Here is a 19,249-nt window from a genome sequence, read left to right on the forward strand (position 1 = left end):
AATATAGCCCAGGAAGAATTTGTAGAATACAGGAATTCACACAAGTAACAAGCATCTACCATTTCAGTCTTGGGTCCAGCTTAGATAAGTTGAAGAATAGATAGAGGGAATCTGTGGAATATAGGGATTTTTGGCATATTTATTTTTTCTTTTGACTAGGAGATACACTAATGAAAGGCTTAAACATTCTCTTTTATAGGCCATATATAGCTGTTACAAAAAGGGACTCAGGAAAAGCATCCAATGAAAAACAATTGCATGGATGTTCATAGATGCTTCAGGTAATACCTACAAAAAAGCACACAAGTTATAGAAATAAAGGTTTAAATTAAGAAAATGGGGAAGAGCAGCAGAGAAAGGTTCTGAGTATATTGATGTTGCTCTTCTTGATTCCCCTTGTGCCCTTATATATGTTGAAGGAGGGAGATAATCCTAGGTTCTGTGTAGATATGATTCATGGTGACATTGCTACACTTCTAAGTTTTGCTTTGGTTGTAGCACGTAATGTAAAACTTGCTTGTAAAGTATATGGATGTACAGCTCAGGGCTGTGGAGGTCATGCTACCAAGACTGTATTTGTATGCTACAGTACATCCAATGTTACATTAAGAAGTATTTTCAAAGGCGTATATAGCTGTCAAAGCAAACTTGCGAAGTAAATTTTATAATGCAGTGTCCTTGCTTTTTATATTATACTTGTTTACATAAATCTGTAAGATTCTGTGGCATAAAGTGGTCGTTAAGTCATTTGTGCAGCTGATGGGAGATCTTCCAGTAGCACCACACAGGTACATGGGGAAGTGAAGGAATTTGGCACATGGCAACTCATTTCACTGATGTCTCATCGTCACATAGGAATGAGAAAATGTCTGTGTTGTAAGTGCAGAGAGAAGGGGTTAGTGGCATCCATGCTCTCTGTGGAGCCAGAGCAGCCTGAGGAGTGCTGTGAAAAGAGAGCTTCAGGGACTACATATGGAGTAGACCACAATGAGCTCTCTTGGCAGGGTTCAACTCGGGCACAGCCCTGCCTGAATACAGCTACCTCGTTCCCTGGTTAGGATGCGTGAAGCTCCATATTCCCTTAACTCAGGAATATTTGCACCCTACAGCACTACACAGTGCATCTGTATCTGCAGCCTTGTACACCCAGTCCTCCTTTCTGGGAATGGTGGGTCCATCTTGAGAAGAATTCCGGTATATTCTGTTTTCAAGCAGAAACCAGACTAATTATGTGTAATGAGAGAAGTTCTGAAACCATATGCTCATCTTTTTCTAGTCTGCATTATTTCAGTAAGTAATTTTGTTTCCAGAAAGAACAATCATACTTCTATCTGATATGCATATGCCCCAAATCATCATTTTATGGAAGGAGTCTAAAAATTCATGTTTATGCACAGCTGAAAATATCCTAACTTAATATTCACAGCAGTGCATTAATCTGAATTGCTTTAAATATTGTCTTGTGGACTAAACATGTCACATAGGTTCAGTGTGATTCTCTCACCCAGCATGTTTCTGGGTATCTTCTTTGTATGCATAGATAAAAGTATGGAAGTGAGACAAGATATGGCTGATGTCCATAAAGAGCTAACTATGCCTAGGGCTTAATTACTTAGTGCTACAGCTTTTGAAGTGATTCTTGTGTCTGTTGTTGTCTTTGTATTAGATGGCATCAAAGTGCTGGATGGAATATACTCTCACAAATTTTTAATTGGCATATTTTTGGGTATCTGCCATTGTAAATTTGTACACACAGCTTAATTATATACTTATAGGGCCAATCCTGACACCACAGAAAGCTAAGGGGAGGTTTGCCATTGCTTTCAATGATTTTAGGTCTGTGGGCTAAATTCTGCCTTTATTTCCATATATTCAATCTCCTTAAAGTCAGTACAGTTATACACATGTAAATGAAGATAAATTTGTTGCTGCAAAATTAATGTTAATCCTTTACTTGCCAAAAACTGTTATTTGGGAATATGGGTTTCTGCAGGGAAAAGATCAGGGAACGCACATGATTTTGCAAGCATCTCTGTCTCTCTGCCTTTCCAACCAAGCTCACATGATGCAGCATGTGACAAGTTCTATTAGCTACTTCTTAGAGCTGGCAGATCTTCTGATGCTATTATATAAAGTTTTTTTTTTGATTTGTTATGATTTTGGAAAATTAAAGCAAATGTTGCCAATTGGACCACAGCAATCTTTCCTCTAAATCTGAATGCATCGTTGAAGCCAAGAAAACTTTATGGGGAAGGGCCTTGCATCAGATAATTTTGGTTCTCTTTGGTTTGATTCCAGCTGTGACCGCAACTGTTGTTGTGCAAAGTCAACAGATCATCAAAATGATGGCTCAATTTCAGGCATAGTCTGGGGGAAAAAAAATCAATCTGTTCTTTAGGTTCAGACTTGGGTTAGGATTTTGGTTTTTGCATCAGAGAAATAATTAGTTTTGACAAGATAGCCTTGTTTCAATTTGTGAGTGTTAGCTTTATATTTTACGTATTGTAGAAAGCTATCAGCAGACCATCACTGTAGGACTGATAAATACCATATCTACTAATATTGCTAGATAACACAGTTTTATCTCAGAGCTTTTTAAAGACGTGAGGAAAGGAGTGGGTACTCTCAGATTATCCTTTTTTTCCAATAAAAGGTATTATTATTTTAAAGCTTTTTCTGCACTACCTTGAGTCAATAAGCCATAATGGTTACAAATATATAATTTGACTATATAGAAATGGCTAAAATTATAGTTCAATGAGACATTTTGCATTTTTAGAATGTAAAGACGTTTATAGGGTTAATTGTTCAACTTCGAAGAAAGTTGTTATTTATTAGAAATTTATTACTTATGAACACGTTACTAGGCCATATTTGAGGACAGATATGTTACGTTTTAGCGGGTGCTTGTTCATTAATGATCATTTCAGAGTGACTTTTGCATTTGGTAAGTCACTTCTAGATCACAGTCACTTACAAATTGCCTGAATTTTTGTCTATACAATGAGGAAGTTGCTGAGTACATATTTGTATCATTTTCAGTGTGATTACAGACCTCTGGAAGGTAACCCAGTGCTGACTCACAAGGCTAATGTGTGTGTATGATAGATTCTTTTTACATATTCTCACTGCTGAAAATCATTGAGATACAAGGAGGTGCTCAACTATGCTTCAAAAATTTTGTTTGAGGCTGTGAAAAATATCTTCAGTTTGGATATATTTTTAGTATTACAATTAACAGATATCTAAAATTCTCTGATCTACTTTTCTGCTTGGATCTATCCTTCAGCTTGAAATGAATACAAATTACACTTTTGTGCTGGTACCTACTATTTTTTTTTTTTTAAGACAGGTTAAGTAAATGTGTCAAGAGCCACAAAAGGTTTTGGGAATCCTCATATGATTAAAATAGCATTATGTTTAAATGCAGTTGAAAATAAGTCTTAACTATCCAGTTATTACATCAGTTTTCAATAAACAGATGCAAGAAGTTAATATTTTTTGATGTTCAGAAAATTAGTCTGGATGCTGTTCTTGGAATTAAATTCTCCCCTTTTTGCTTCCTAAAAATAAGTATTTAAATGGATGTGACTGCCTGTTTTTTTCTTGAGCTGGTAAAGAGCACCTTTGCCAGGTGTAGTGTAACACCATATCCTCAGTCTGTTTTTGTCCACACGGTCTCAAAGCCATTGTGAAATTTTTCCACTCCCTAAAGGCTACTCCCCTTTGTGAGGATGTGCTTTCTCCTCATTAGCAGATAAATTAGGACTTATGCTGCAGATCGTGTACTCCTGGTCTACAGGTAAATGTGGGAAACAGGACCTGGGGACTGGTCTAGGCTTTGTGGAGACATTGGCTCTGAATGTTATAGGAAGAAAAGTGTCTTAGGTTGCTCTTGTCCATTCTCTCTAGCTGTTCTAAGCAGTGCCATTCTGAACTGGGCAGCAATCCCAGGGTCAGTGACTTCCCATCATATATTCCAAATTCTGCTCTCACTTGGGCCATGCTAACTGTTCAGTGTTTGGGTCCCTGATTTCTGCCAAAGGATTTGTAATGTCCAAATTTTAGTGTAAGTCAGGATGGTGGGAGAGTACTCTGAGGTGCCAGCCCATGCCCACATATGATCAGGAATGTTCTCGCTTTGATAAGTTTTGTTATAACAAAGTCCTCGAAGCACTAGCAGCCCAAATACTTGGGAATGGCAGCACCCTAAAGACATTCCCTACTTACAGGCTATGAATTGTGAAGGATAATGGTGGGTCGCATGAGGCAGCACAGACTGAAGAGTGTGGGCGGATAGCATGACATATGTTTACCCAGCTGCTTTTTTTTCTTGTTAGCTTGACATTCAGAGCACCCCATCTCTTGGAATCTTAGCAAACACATCAAAAGACCCAACTCTGCCTCCTGAGTTAACTGTGTGAAGGCTCTAGACAGCTGAAATTTGAAGCAATAGCTTGAAAAAGAAATGAGAAAAGGTTCTCTCCAGCTACTATAGGGAGCACTGAACATGAATTCATGTTGCACATTATCAAATAAATTGGAAAAGGAATGGTTCATTATTGCACGTCATTTGTTCTTAATAACTCCATATGAAATTAATAAACCTTAAAATCCCAGGTTTTAGAAGTTGTTCAAGATAAGAGTCAAATGACAAGGAAGCGCAATAGGAAGGGTAAAGAATATAGATGAGTACACATGCTGTTATGGGAGAGTAACCTTTGCTACCCTCTCTGTGACCATTTAGTTTTGAAGGTGGGGAATTGTTGCCTTGATAGAAAACAGCAGCCTGCTACATAGAAAGACTTCCTGTTTAAGTGTTGAGATTCCTGATTTTGCAACTGGACACAATTGCACAATAACGATCTTCAAGCTTTACAACAGAGATGGAGTGAGAGGGATGAATAGACGTCATCTTTGTGCAGAGCAAACCTGATTTAAGATTATCCAGAAAGAATTCATGCGTGTCTCCAATTCTTTGGGCTCTAACTTCTTTTGGAGAGTCAGTAGCAAGAAGATCCCGGAAGAGCTCCATCTTCCTTTCTGCCCATTGCTCAGAGTGTGAGAAGGGCCTTCTTTATGTGAGAATGGACAGCAGGACACAGTCCCTCAAGAGAGAGACAGGTAGTAGTAGAAGAGACCTCCAGCTCCTATTCTAGAAGATGGATTGCATTTGCAAGATAGACAGCTGTGAAACACACTGTTTTGTGTTGGATAGGCTCTCCTGTAGTAGAATTAATTCCTTATTGATAGTGCTGTTCAGTCTGTGTTGTTTTAAAGAAGCTATGGTTTCTGCTTCTTTGCAAACTCAGGATGATAAATTTACTTTGGTTATGTTTCTGAGATTTTTCTCCAGAAACTCCTGAAAAAAAAAGAAACATACCATTTCAAAGTACTCACAAGAGGTGAAGCCCCACTGTGCTTACTGAAGTGCATGCTTTCTCTGAACACGTCAAGCCTCTGCATTAGGGGAATTTGCATGTGGTGACACTGTGTGCTGCAACTGTCAACAGAAATGTGAAGGCTGGTGTGCTTCTGTCTCATAGTGCTCTAACAAGCAGCACCACATCTACTCATGCTTCTGCTTATAAAAAGATTTTGTTCCAAACATTCACCTTTAGTGAAAGGTCTGAATGCCAAACAGTCAGATGAGGGGAAGAGGGAGAACATTGTTAAGGATATTTAATTTGAAATCTCTGAAGGAAATCTAATTTCGGAAGTCAAAATACGTTTCAAAGTGATAAACTAAACAAAATACTTAAAGAAGGCAACTCTTAAACTTATTTTAAAAATAAGTTTACTTAAATTTATTTTAAAAACTGTCTTAAATAAACTTACTCTTGTTTAGAAATGTTGTTGGCTGTGAATAGGGTCACTCCCTTGCTGGAGGCAGGTGAATCATCTATAATGAAAGACTTATCCATTGAATTTTACTTCTTTTCTGCCTTTGAAGTATTCACAAGCTCACCATGAGATTTATTTGTTGTTCAAAAATCTCCCTGCATGTCTATGCAATAGGGTTCCTGCATGAATAGCTGTCAAATTGCTGGCATGGCTTGATGTTTGGGCTCCCAACACTGGGCTGTATTGGCTAGTTGCCTGGATAACCTGTGTTGTATCTGTTTCTTGTAGAGGGTGATTCCTGATACTACTCAACAGACTGTGAATTTTGAATAATTCAGTCAAATATAAATGCTAGTAGGTTTTTTGGTGGCTGTTGATATCTTTGAGGTTGAAAACAATGCCCAATTATTCATAAGTTTATTTTTGCCAGGTCTGCATAAGAAAGAAAGCAGAAAATCACAGATATCTTTGCGGCAATGTTTGTTTGGAATTTGAATAACTTTACAGGGGAAAGACCACATGTATTTTACTAATTCTTAGAATGAAATCATAGCAAAAGGTTTTTTAGAAGTCTTTTTGTTGTTTGTAACTATCTTGTTACAAAACAATTTCAGCTGTATGGGAGATTTAATCTCTAGGTTAGTAATTTTAAAGCTAAAATATCAAAGCTCTCCTCCTCTTCTAAAATAAAAGGAATTAATCTTTTCATATTTTTGAACATGTTGCACACATCTGAGTTAGGAACAGTCCATTCAAATATTCTTGGAAAAAATCCAATAGAAAGAATTTAAAGATTTTTTTTAAGGATATTTCTTTGGCCCTGGTCTTGCAAGTATTTACATACACCAGTAATTGTATTGTCTTTATTGGAACTAATTGTATTTATTTATTCATTCATAAAGTGATTGTTCCTGCTACTGTAGTATGTCAGCTTGGGGCTGTAGTGCCATCCCACTAGTGGTTTCTGGTGAATATTCCTGTCCACATGATATGGTTGTGGTTAATCAGCTGCCCAATACCTCCTCCTTCTCCCTTCTGACAGAGAGTGCGAGTGAATCAGCTTTGTTATGCTCAGTGTTTTCAAGACTCAGCCTCAAAATGTCTTTATAAGGTAGTTATAGAGAGCAGATGAAATCTCGTGTTATACGTCATGCTGAAAATTGCTAAGTGAACACAAATATCAGTGCCGTCAGTAAACTCTGTGAAAGAGAATGGGATGAAAACCCTTTTTTACAGACTTTTACAGACCCTTTTTGAAGTATTGAGTCTGTGGAGTTATCACCCAGCACCTTGAATGAGCTCTTTGCATAGGTCCCAAGAGGGGACCAATTGCAAAATGATATTAGGAGTGAATTGAAGTTCAGAGACATAGAAACCAATTGGATGAAGAGAATTTTATTCATTAGGCTGTTTTCATGTCTTCGAAAAATTTAAAAATTTTTAAATACATTTGAATACTTTTTTTTTTTTAATAGTACAGTTTATAATGCAGGACAGTGCCTGAGCAGGAAGAAAGGACATCTTGTTTACCCTGGAGTACAGGATTGGATTTGCCAGGGCTTGATCAGTGTTTTGACTCTTATAATAGCATGTATACTGAATTAGACCAAGTACACCAGAATCTTCTTTCTGAGAATGGCAAATTGCAGATTTCTGGAGGACAGTGTAGACTAAAACTATAGGGTGGTGATATTTCCTAGTAGACTGCTTTAGCAATCAGTGGCTAGGGGACTTCGGAGACGGACCTCCCATGTTTATTTGTTACAGCCCTTAATGGGTTTTTCGTCCATGAATCTATCTATTTAATCGTTTTTGAACCCATGTAGACAATGTTTCATGAGAATGTCTGTAAATTATCTTCATGTACTTTAGCTAAATAAGAGAAATATACTAAAATCATATCCCACATTGTCTTCTGCTCCTAACACAGTCTTGCTCATTACACCAGTGTCTCTTGGCTTAAAAATTATTTTAAATCCTTTAATTTTAGCCCTTTATCTCTTCTTATTTTGCTGATTTGGGTAACAAAAAGCTGTTTTAGTGGAAGATTTTTCAAGAACCAAACTAAATTAATACAATGTGGAAAGATACCTTTCCTTCTTCTTTGCATCATCCTGCTGTTCCCATAGCTTACTATTTGCAATAGTCGTTTCCACAGGAAGCTGCTATCTCCATGTTTTAAGATTTTAAACTCTTTTTCTCTGTCCTAATTTTCAATTTCAATGTCCAAATTTTACAATTTGATTCACTGTCTGTGGATTTGAATATTATTGTTCATGTTGATTTCAGTGGGAACTAGACCACATCAATTACTTAAGAATATCCATCCTTTTGCTAGCTGAGAGCTACTGTGGAACATTCAACAGTACTGTTCTCGTTGCTTGTAAATATATACAGCGAGTCTTGTGAATGAGGCATCAAGACTTTATTTGTTCCCCTATATAATCATATTTTTTTTGAAAGATGAGAAAAGAGCTGAAAAGAAGGGAAAACAGAGGAGTTCTTGAAAGAGTATACTGTGAAAAAAGCTGACAACATTATTGTATTTAGCATAGTTCTGGAGCTTCTTAATGGTCATCTGTGTGTTTCTAATGTATTTACATTTCTTTACATTGCATATTAAGATGTGGTAAATAGGAGCAGATGGCTCTAGGCTACCTAGTAGCCAAAGACAGGTCAAAGATTGAAAATCAGAACGTGAGAGCCTGCATATCTCCCTTTGTGCCTGTATTCACCATTCTACATGTAATAATCAGCTATTTACTTTCAGAAAAGACTTTTAGTTTTTTTTCATCTGAACAGCCATGTCTTCATTCAGTCATTCCAACTGCAGTGGCATTTATCCTATATATCTATACATAGAATACCACAATTACTGTAATTTGCCACATACAGAGACATGTAACAGGCATTTACGCGTCTGGTCTATAAAATGTGGCTCTATATAGTTAGTACTTAACTTCCTTATCAATATGCTTCAGTGTGTGTAGACTTGAGAGAATAGCTTTCCACAGTCTGCTGAGCCTCATAATGCACCAGACCTTCTGTGCATGCGTATATGTATGTGTATGGGTGAGGGGGAAATAATGCATTACTGACTAATGATCTGAAGATGGCAGCATTGGGCGAGTTATCTCATTTTCTTAGCTAAATAGAGCTCTCTTAAAATACAGATATTGTAGTTGTTGCATATGGCAAATTTATTAAAAAATCAGCTTTTCATTTGAAGGGCTTTCTGAATACTGTAGTTTTTAATACTACACATTAGTAATAGGCAGACACATGTTTTACCATCTGGTCATTTTCTATGTATTTTATTTAAATTAGTTATACTGAAAATGCAAGTCTTTACCAAGACTTGATCGTTAAAGATAGATTCTCATCAGCAAGTCTAGGCTTATAAATATGACTCCCTTTTAGAATGAAAATAACTGCGATTGCTGAGCTTTATGAGGAGCCCAGTCCTGTTGTATGCCTGTCAGGTTGTTCGTGATCAGAGCATACCTGCTAGCTGTGTTCTTCTAAGAGAGCTGAGAGGGAGGAGGCTAGTTCAAAATGAATAGTAGGATTTAGGCATAAAGCTGAGCTGTTTTTTTGTTGACGGTAGGGGCATGTACAGAACCAGAAACTCCTTTAAAGGTTTTTCTGGCAAAATGTTTAGACAGGGAAGCTAAGTTTGTATTCTCCTTAGTGGTAGATGTCTCACCTACACTCAAGTCTGATGTCAGATTTCTTGTCATTTGCATATCTGGCTAAGTTCCTGAGACAGCTTTTTTGGAAACCAGTTGTTTCGGCTTTCCTCTAGTTGGTGACATCAGCTGCTTGCACCTAACAAAAAAGTTATCCCAGCTTGACTTACACAACTCAATGGCAAAATCGGAGATAGAACTTCAAGTTATAATTTGAAGATCCTGTGCTTTTACCTCCTCCTATGAATATCTGTGCCTTTGACTCCTATGGTAAAACCTGACTTAAAACCTCTAAAGTCACTAGAACCTTTCCTTATTCCCAGTTAATTCAGCAAATTTGGATTAGACACAAGATTCATGTTTTCATTCTTTTTTTTTTTTTATTACACTTTTCAACATACTACCATGCTACATTAATCAGTGACCCTGCAGGAACTTTTATATGAGAAAGAAAAATGAATTAGTTCTCAATTTCTAAACATTTGTTGAACTTAAAAAAGCTGCAGATTTCTGCTTTTTTGCGTTTAGTCTGATACTCAGCTTAGAAGAGCGGAAGTTGTAGGAGAAAGCAGAAATAGCAAAAACAAAATAAAATTCTTCAGATACTCAGAAAAACTTCAGATTAAGCATCAAATTCTATGTTGTTTATTCTAAAAGCACATATAAGCTTCACCTGCAGTAGCTATTTCATGCTTAATTGAAATGGAGTCTAAATTCGTATTTCATGTGAAGATATGTAGCTGTTAATTTCAGTGGAGTTATGCCTTTGCACAAATACTGATATTGTCAGACAATGTAATAACATAATAAACATAAATATATATGTGGTATTTTTGTAGAAGTCAGAAATTAGCTTCCTAAAAGCTTAATGTGTACAAATGGTTAGTAGCTTAATCTGATCTGTTTGCTCTAACAAATAGAATCTTAATGTGTCATAACAAATGTTGAGTAACATAAGAACAGAAGTGACTGTCTTATTTGCTTTTGCATTTAGTAGATACTGGAGTAACTCTGCTCCTCAGTCCCTAACATTTAACTTCATTAAGCAGATACAGCAAAGTTTGATGCAGTACTGTTATGCTTTATTGCCAAACTCAAAGCTACATCAACATGTGCTTACAGTTGAGTGTTCTGAACTGAGTCTCAGAGATCTTCAGAGGTTCAGAGGCAGACAAAGACTGTGTAGGATTTTCTTTTCAGGCATATCATCTATTTCAGAAGACTTCAAAAATCTCTTCAGATTACTGTCTGCACCCTGGACACCTAAATGTCCTTGCTTGTCTGTTCCTATATAGTTGGCTGTTCTGAACTGCGCCAGTGCCAAACAAAAGGCAGAATCTCACATTTTTTTGCGCAACACTCTTTTACTGAAGAAAATGTCATTTAAAATACTTAGCAGTAGTAACATCCTTCATCTGAATTTATTTAAAAAACATGAAATTCTGAAGAAGTAAAGTGAATATGGTAGCAACTGTCATTGCTGAAATGCTTGATTGCAACTGCAACGTATGTAACTATATATCTATATATTTTACAGTGCTATTTTTTTACTATTGAATTTGGCCTTTGCAAGCAAGAAGGACAGCTACGTGCTTATGGGGCAGGACTTCTATCTTCTATTGGAGAACTAAAGGTATGTGAGTTGATATGTCCTTTAAGCAGAAACAGCTTACGATTAATCATAACAAAATAGTAGTTGGATGTAAATACTTTGATTTTTGAATAACTGTTAAAAGTTCTCAAGATAAAAACCTTACTTTTAACATATACTGACCTGAGAACTGTATTTGAAAAATCAGCTGGCAGCTGAAGCATGAAATGGATTTGTAAGGACTGAAACACCACAGCAGCTATAAATTACTAAACTTATTTGAATTTTGAGAAGTAAGTGTGCTATGAGACATTTTCATTTTTTGTGAATGGAGGCTTCTTAATCCTAAAACTCATAGATTCTAATAGGTGAGGTGCTTTTGATTTCCTGGGTTCTGAATACTTTGCTTAGAAGAAAAACATTTATTCTGAATATATGGAATGATTTTGTTGTGGATAATCCAATGTATTTCAGTGGATTAATTATAAAACAGTGCTTATTAAGATCCTGAGTCAGTATATTAATCATATTTAAAATTCAGGCATGCATCTAAGCTCATGCCAACCTTTAGTTTATGTGAAGCACATAGAGCCCTATTCTTAAAGAGGCAAAAGTACATTGAGTTAGTAGTTGTAGGGGATCATTCTGTGCCTCTTGTTTTGCCTGAAGAATATAAGAAACAAGCAAAGATATTTTGCCGTAAGTGTAATATTTTGAGAAGTAATGCATATCTGTGGCAAGATGGAAGGGAAGGGGAAGGAGATGAAGGAATACTATGTTTTTTCTGGGACCCAAATGAACTCTTGGTGGCTTTTCATTTAAACATTTGGGTTTGGAAAGCGTATACAGAACAGTATTTACAAACTGTTTTGCAATAGATCTGCTGTTTATTTATGTTTAACCAGCTCTGCTAACAGTAATGTCTCAGGCTCTTTTTGTTGTTTGTTTCACCTTTAATTGAGAATGTTCAGGCTGAAGCTCATTAGTCAAATTGCTATACTTTTATTAGTAAGCTTGCAGAAGGAAATTGAAAGAAATAGTGAGAAAAAGGTCACAGAAAAGAACTTTCTCAGATATTTTTTTCTTTGATTGCATTACAATTTTTCTCAACTGAGTACCTACTTCAGCAACAGAAGCATTTTTGCTTTAACAACCTGGCAATATTTTGTCCTCAAAGTTCAAAAATGGTTAAACACAACAACCTGGACATGTCTCACTTGTTTTTCTCTGTCCCAACAACATTCAGTGCTGAGCCCCTAAGTCTGTGCAAGGTTCAGCAGGGACCCAGGCCTTTCGTCTGAACTAACAGTTACAGTCGTTAAGCAAAGACTCTGAAAATGCCTATCATATCATTTAAAAAAATCTAAAGGCATGGAAAGCAAGGAAATGAATACTCAAGAACATAATAAATCTTATACCATCCAAGTTATAAACAAACACATTATTTTTTTTATCAAGTATGCATATTTTGTTTCCACACAGCAATCTTAGTTGTGATCCCAAGTCTGATTATACTCTGGGATTATTGCTGAGTGAAGAAAAGACAAAGCATAATCCTTTTAAAAAGCAAATTATATAATGTGCACACTAATGTGCTATATTGATCTGCTTCAAAGGTAAGACTATATATCATAATAATTTTGCCAAAAATCAATAATATTGTATATTTCTAATTCGTTACATATATATTTCATAGGTGTTGAGCCAGAAGAGACTATTATATTGTCTAGTTTCACCTCTTGTATATCAGAGACTATTAAATTTCACCCAGACCTTGCATATAATGAGCACAGGGCCTTAAGTTAGACTAAAACATTTCAGTTCTTGAGAGACTAAGCACTTGTGTGCTGCAGGCATAGAACATCACCATACTACAAGTACACATGGTCTCTGTGAAGGAACTGATAAGGTGAAAAATGGCCACCAGTCTCTGTGGGAGCTCTGTGCTCCAGAGTAGAAAAGAAGATAAGGAAACCTCCTCTGCCAAAATTACTGATCAAGTAGAAGCTCTTTCTAGACCACAAATCTGGCAGTCAGTGTGCTTCATGGAAACAAGATACATGAGCTGGGTGCATCTGGGCACCTCATAACACTGGTGCACAGTGCCTCCTATCTTGTGTCTAGCCATTGCCAGTCTCCGATGTTTTACAGGAAAGCAACCTCTCTTACTTCTGCCGTTATCTCCTAGCCCTCATTGGGAGGGAAAATTCCTTCCTTGACCTGCAGGTGTCCGAAAAATAGTGCTAATGTAATAGACTGTAGTTGAGATCCTGATGATATCAATATCCTGATTGTAATAGAGATGCTAATGGAAAGCAGCAATTGCTCTGAACATTATGAGAACAATACTAGCTATTTCTGTGAAGAACAGGGATGAATTAGGGGACTCGAGATTGCTTAACTACGAAGTCTGACCTGTATATGTGACCCCTCCAGAATTCTCATGGAAGACAGAGGGAAGAAGTCCTTTCAGAAATAACTACTGCCATTCTTAAGAAAACAGTGATGGTGGGCCCACAGTCCCCTCTATGAAACTATTCAAATATTTATTTATCCTTGACACTAGCAAGGCAGATCTTGTTTCAATTTTGATTTTTTTTGCCTTGGCTTTACAGACATTTGATATTATTAAGCTTTTGTCAGCAAGAAGAAAAGCCCTTTCTCCGATTGCCCTCCCCATCAGTTCTCTTTTCAGTGTCCCAGTATGCACAGGAAACAGAACAGTGGCCAATTTTACCTATAATACCTGGAAGTAACTAAGTGACATTATTTGCAGGATGCAAGTAGCCAGCAGTATTTGGATCTTTTAGACGAGTGAATTATCCCTATTTTTATATTACACTACTCCACTCTTCAAATCTGTCCGACAGCTTTAGCAATAGAGAACTAAAAGCTAGGGAAATAAAGGCACCAGCCTATCAGAATGGGAGTTCCTTGAAGTTTTTTTTTCCCGCACTCAGTATTTAGAGTTAGAATTTCAGATACTGAAAGGTACAAATCCTGATGTGCATGCTGTGAAAGGATCAAACAGAAAATGCAGTAAGCACAACAAAATAAGGAGAAGGATAAGATTAAAAATAAAGCCTGGAGTGAAAGGAATAATATAGTAAGTAGTTATAAAATGTTCTCCCTACGAAGTCAGGTTAACTCTAGCTAATGCTATTACACTGTATGTATGTGGGACTTAGAGATAAAGCAGAAATAACGTACATTTCAATTATTAAAACTATTTCTAAAAGACAGTCCAAATGTCTTTAGAAACTTTAATTCATTAATACAATGCTCTCTTGAACCCTTTCATTAAAGAAGTCTTCCTATTGACTTCAGGTGGCTGTAGATCAAATCATATGTCACTGTTATATGCTTCTATATTTAGCAGAGAGACAGACTTCAAAATTTCCTGTATTCCTTTTAAAGTCAATTACAATATCCAGTCATGACTTTTTTTAATGGTGTTTGATGTTAAGAATAAGCAAGATTATCCTATCCCTCTTTATAACTAAAAAGATAAAGCAGTGGATTCAAATACAAGTTTGTGCTCTCTGAAGAGAGTAAAGATGATGCAGAAAACAACTCCTGATGCTAGATGCTCATTTTGCTGCTCTTTTTAACTGGAGAGTCTCTTCCTATTCTTCTAAAAAATATATAAAATTCATATCATTACATACAAAATTTCTGGAAATCTGGAAATGTCCTATGTTAGAGATAAGCAGAAAGCCACTTAAGAGTGTAGTTTTGAAGACTCCTTTGAATTTTCCCACAGAACAGCAAGGCAATAAAATCACTACTGGCATACAGGCAACTTCTCACCTTCTTATTCTGCCTGCCTTGTACTCCGCAAAGAGTGCAGTATTTGTAACTCATCTCAGGTTTCCCCCCACTAGCTGAATATTTTGCTTTTTAAAAAAATATTTTATTTTATTTTTTGTGAAACTGAAAAGGTCTGAGTTACATTATTTCACCACATTTTTTATCCTCAAAGGAGAAATTGTAGGACAAAACTCTTTCTTCGTGTGTTTGATAGTTGTCACTTAGGAAATGGTTCATGGTTACTCATTGTAAATACCATTTGAGGTGCCCTAGTATAATCTGACCTGCTCTCCAGCTGCACCCCAGGAGGACATAAGTCTCCTTTAGGTTTTGTGCTGTATCTTTCATCCCAGTACAGATGCCTCAGACATCCTAGGCACTAGACACCTGAATAGGTGTCTAGGTACCTGAATCACCTCTTAAATTCTGATCTGACTGGATTGGAGGTTTTTCACTAGTATTATGCTTATTCCCAACATGGAAATTATCCTTTTCTTGAGCTGTTGCATTTTCTAATATTGTTATTTTTCCTGGGAATCAGTGAAGATCAATTTGGAAGTTTCACTCTGCACTCTTCTTGCTTAAACTGTGTTAGCATAAGCATTATAACTTATGTGAATAATGGGCTATTAAAAACAATTGTTATCCTAAGTCCACAAGATGGTGAGATGTTCTGTTTGCCTGAAAGCTGTGATCCGTATGAACATTAGCCTTGACATTTTGTGAAGGTGGGTAGGTAAAGAAGTTTAGGAGGGAGAAATCCATGTTAGGTATTTACACATTTGAGTTCAGTGAAGGTACACGTCCAAACAGAACGTAAGTGAATAGTGTTTATCAGATCTGAACTTAGCAGCTTTTGGACTGATAAGACAAAACTTTTCTTTGAGATTCTTTACTTCACAATGCCCCTACAGTACCCAGGCACTAACATTTCATAGCACTATGATGTTTCTAAAAAACAGTTAGTTCTGCTTTGAGATCGGTGTCCTGACCAGCCTAGCTCACACTAGAGAGTTTATGGTCTCCTTGAATATTTGGCTACAGCCTCGATGCTGAACTCTGGCATTGCTGGTGTCAGCATATCAACTCAGTAGTGCACTTTATGGATGCCAGGCTGCAGAATTTCAAACCTCCATCTTGCAAAAATATTTAGCATTGTGATGGTTACCATTGTAATTACTAATTGATCTAAGCCTAAAAGCCATATCCAAGAAGGGATATAGGCATCTCATGTGGGAGTTCAGCAGAATTTAGGCACTTCAATCCCAAACTGTGACACTAAGAGTAACTGATCGGGTGTCATGAAGGCATGCTTTTGCCTGTTTTCTGTACATCCCATTCTCTGCAGAGTTGCTACGAGGCAGCAGCTCTGCTCAGGTGTAAACTAAACTGAGAATCTGAGAAGAATAACTACAGCTGCTTTTTCAGAGCACGTCCTGTGTGATATAACAAAGAATTATCTTTTTACTTACCTTTAAACTCTCCTCTTTTATGAATGGGCTCAGTGATTACAGTACTTGTTCATGGTGTGGGAGCCACAGACTGAATCCTCTTCTAAACTTTCTAGCCTTTAATCCCCTCCTTCTGTCCAAGGAGTGGGCTTGTACCACCAGCGGCCATTTATAAGTGGAGGAGAAGAGGAGAGGGGAGCAACCTCACTCTTTCTTTTGAAGCTGTCACAATACAGAAAAGAATTCATGAACCAGACTTGTAAGCTACTGATTCAATTCCGCAGAAAGCTTCGTCAGCTGTTGATTCCCTGCACAGAGCTTCACTGAATCCATTCAGAGTTTTAAAATGTACTGTTTTAGACACTTGAGGCATCAGGCCCTACCTGAAAGTATAAAGTCACCTTAAAAGCAGATGTTTTTATCCATGGTTAACCTCCCAGGAAACCTATTAAAATTCCCAGTCAAGAGAAACAAATTCAGCTCAATGGAAGGAGGTAAATGCCTAAATTTACAGGCACTCAGGCACATCAGGGCTCTGCAAGGAGTTGATGGCAACAAAGATACAGACAGGAGCCAAACCAGGTGAGCTGTTTTTCAGACCATTTACGAGAGGATGCTGGTTAAGATAGGCCCTTTTCGAGGGGAATGTCTTGTTTTTAAATTTGTTTAACTGATAGGTATCTAGAAAGAATAAACTTGGCAAAAAGAAACAGTTACATGTACTGAAGGAAGTTAATTCTTCAACATTTTAAGTTTCTATGTATTAATTTATCATATATTTATTTTTGGAGAGAGATAAAGTGGGAAGAAGAGATTCTTGTTCCAATTTTATGTCCTGTTATTTGGAGACTGTGGGTTGAGAGCCAGTGTGATATTTTCAGAGCCTTTCGTAGGGATTTAGGAATGAATAACTCAGATAAAAGATGTGGCAGTTGTCTTAACTGCTGCTCTGTTCCAAAGAATGTCCACACACACAGAAAATGAAATAAGAGACACCTTTGTGTCTCAGGGATCTACTCCCTCCATGTCATTTCTCTATGCTTTACACACACACCTTCACTGTGGATAGCTATTAGGGGACTAAAGGAAGTGGACTTAAATATGCTCACTTTCCATGCTGGCACTTCCGTCAGAGCACTGCAAATGAAGATGCTTGTGCTCTAAAGGTTAAGGTAGTTCCAAAAACTAATACAAGTATCGTAAACTCTGAGTGGAAAGGGGGAGCTAGAAAAAGATTTTGTTGTAAAATGTCTCAGTACTTAGTTTTCAGCTTTGAGACCTCTTGTCCTTTTTAGTGGCTTATACCAGTTACATAAAGAGTAAGACTAATCCAAAATCTCTTCTCTGGGTAACAATGCTTAGATTACTTATCTGCCTAAAATCTGCTCTGTACATATCTATGCCTGTTTGTTTGTTTGTTTTTGTTTTTTTTTTCCTTATTGTATTATATGGAGTGTTATTGCTCAGGTGTATGTGGTAGAAGGGTAATGCATTTCATCAGCACATAATCCATAGACATTATTTAATGGATTTTGGAATGCAGTTTCACTCTTAAACTCGATGTTAGGAAAATAGTATTTGAATGTGGCCTGAAAATGTGATGCACAGATTATGTGAATGGTTTGGTCACACTCAGTTCTTATACCAGTGGTTTGGTCACACTCAGTTCTGCCAGTTAAATGATATTTTGGGCACATACATATTTATAGTTGTATAGATCATTTTTCAGAAATGGTTATTTTATGACTTTTATCCATCTTAAGATTTAGATCTAGATGCCTGCATGGCAGGTACCTTTCTAATTTGCTCTTGATTTTTTAATAATAATTCAGGGAAAAAATGACAGCATCTTAAAAAAGATTTCTTGAGTAACAAGTGTTTTATTCAATTCACACTGAAAGATCACTGTGTGCTAAACAAATGAGGCTACCAACTAATGGCAAACAAACAGCACAACAGAACAAAAATGTATATAATTGCATAGGTAGTAAGGGGTATCAAAATACAGTTTAAAAGATACTGTAATGTATTTTGCAGCATGCTCTCTCTGACAAGGCCAATGTGAAAACTTTTGATCCAAAGACAACCTGTTTGCAAGAATGCCTTATCACCACTTTTCAAGAAGCTTACTTTGTTTCAGAAAGTTTTGAAGAAGCGAAAGAAAAAATGAGGTAAATTTACCTTGACTCCAAAATCTAATTTTCTCTTCTTTAGTAGTAGAAAAAAAGTGGTGTTAATTTCCTTTTTTCTTTCAGGGACTTTGCCAAATCAATCAATCGTCCCTTTTCTGTGTATTTCAATCCGTACACACAGAGCATTGAGATTCTGAAAGATACCAGGAGTATAGAAAATGTCGTCCAGGATCTCCGGAGTGATCTAAACACTGTATGTGATGCTTTAAGCAAAATGAACAGATATTTAGGAATTTGACATTTGTGGTACTGTGACTTGCTGTCTGCTGCTCTTTCTGTAGCCGGTCTAGTAACATCACATGGTATGGCTGTCTTTCCAAATGCATCAGTTTTCCCTTTACAGCTTGGTCTGTGGCTTGCATCATTATGTAGCTCTATCTAATTGTAATGTGCAGAAAAAAACAAGGCAATGCTAATTCGTAAATGCAGCATGGAATGTAACAGTATATAACCAGCAATTCCTCAACATAGTGTCATGTACAAGTACACGATTTAAAACTTGCCTGGCAATGGTTTTGTTTCCTTAGGAGATGATTCGCTTCAACGTAATGTATAAGAAATAATGTTGCTGTTCATTAAGAGTCTGAGTTTATTTCTTTGTAAATCCTTTCTTCCTATAAGAGTCCAGAAAAAAATATTTGCAAAATTTTCCATTTTCTTTGTTAGAGAATC

At 36.7% G+C, this 19,249-nt stretch overlaps 1 protein-coding gene across 1 annotated transcript in view; it reads left to right on the top strand.

The window, feature by feature from the left end:
- The window catches only part of TPH2 (tryptophan hydroxylase 2), a 50,786-nt gene extending 31,916 nt beyond the window's left edge, over nucleotides 1-18,870 (top strand). Inside the window, exons 9-11 of the mRNA XM_062567822.1 lie at nucleotides 11,071-11,166; nucleotides 18,423-18,556; nucleotides 18,641-18,870. Of these exons, the coding sequence (XP_062423806.1) occupies nucleotides 11,071-11,166; nucleotides 18,423-18,556; nucleotides 18,641-18,815 (405 nt within the window). The 3' untranslated portion in view covers nucleotides 18,816-18,870. The remainder of the gene's footprint in view (nucleotides 1-11,070; nucleotides 11,167-18,422; nucleotides 18,557-18,640) is intronic.
- Nucleotides 18,871-19,249: the final 379 nt, after the last annotated feature.

Source organism: Rhea pennata, chromosome 1 (genome assembly GCF_028389875.1).
Source record: "Rhea pennata isolate bPtePen1 chromosome 1, bPtePen1.pri, whole genome shotgun sequence".
Classification (NCBI taxonomy): domain Eukaryota; kingdom Metazoa; phylum Chordata; class Aves; order Rheiformes; family Rheidae; genus Rhea; species Rhea pennata.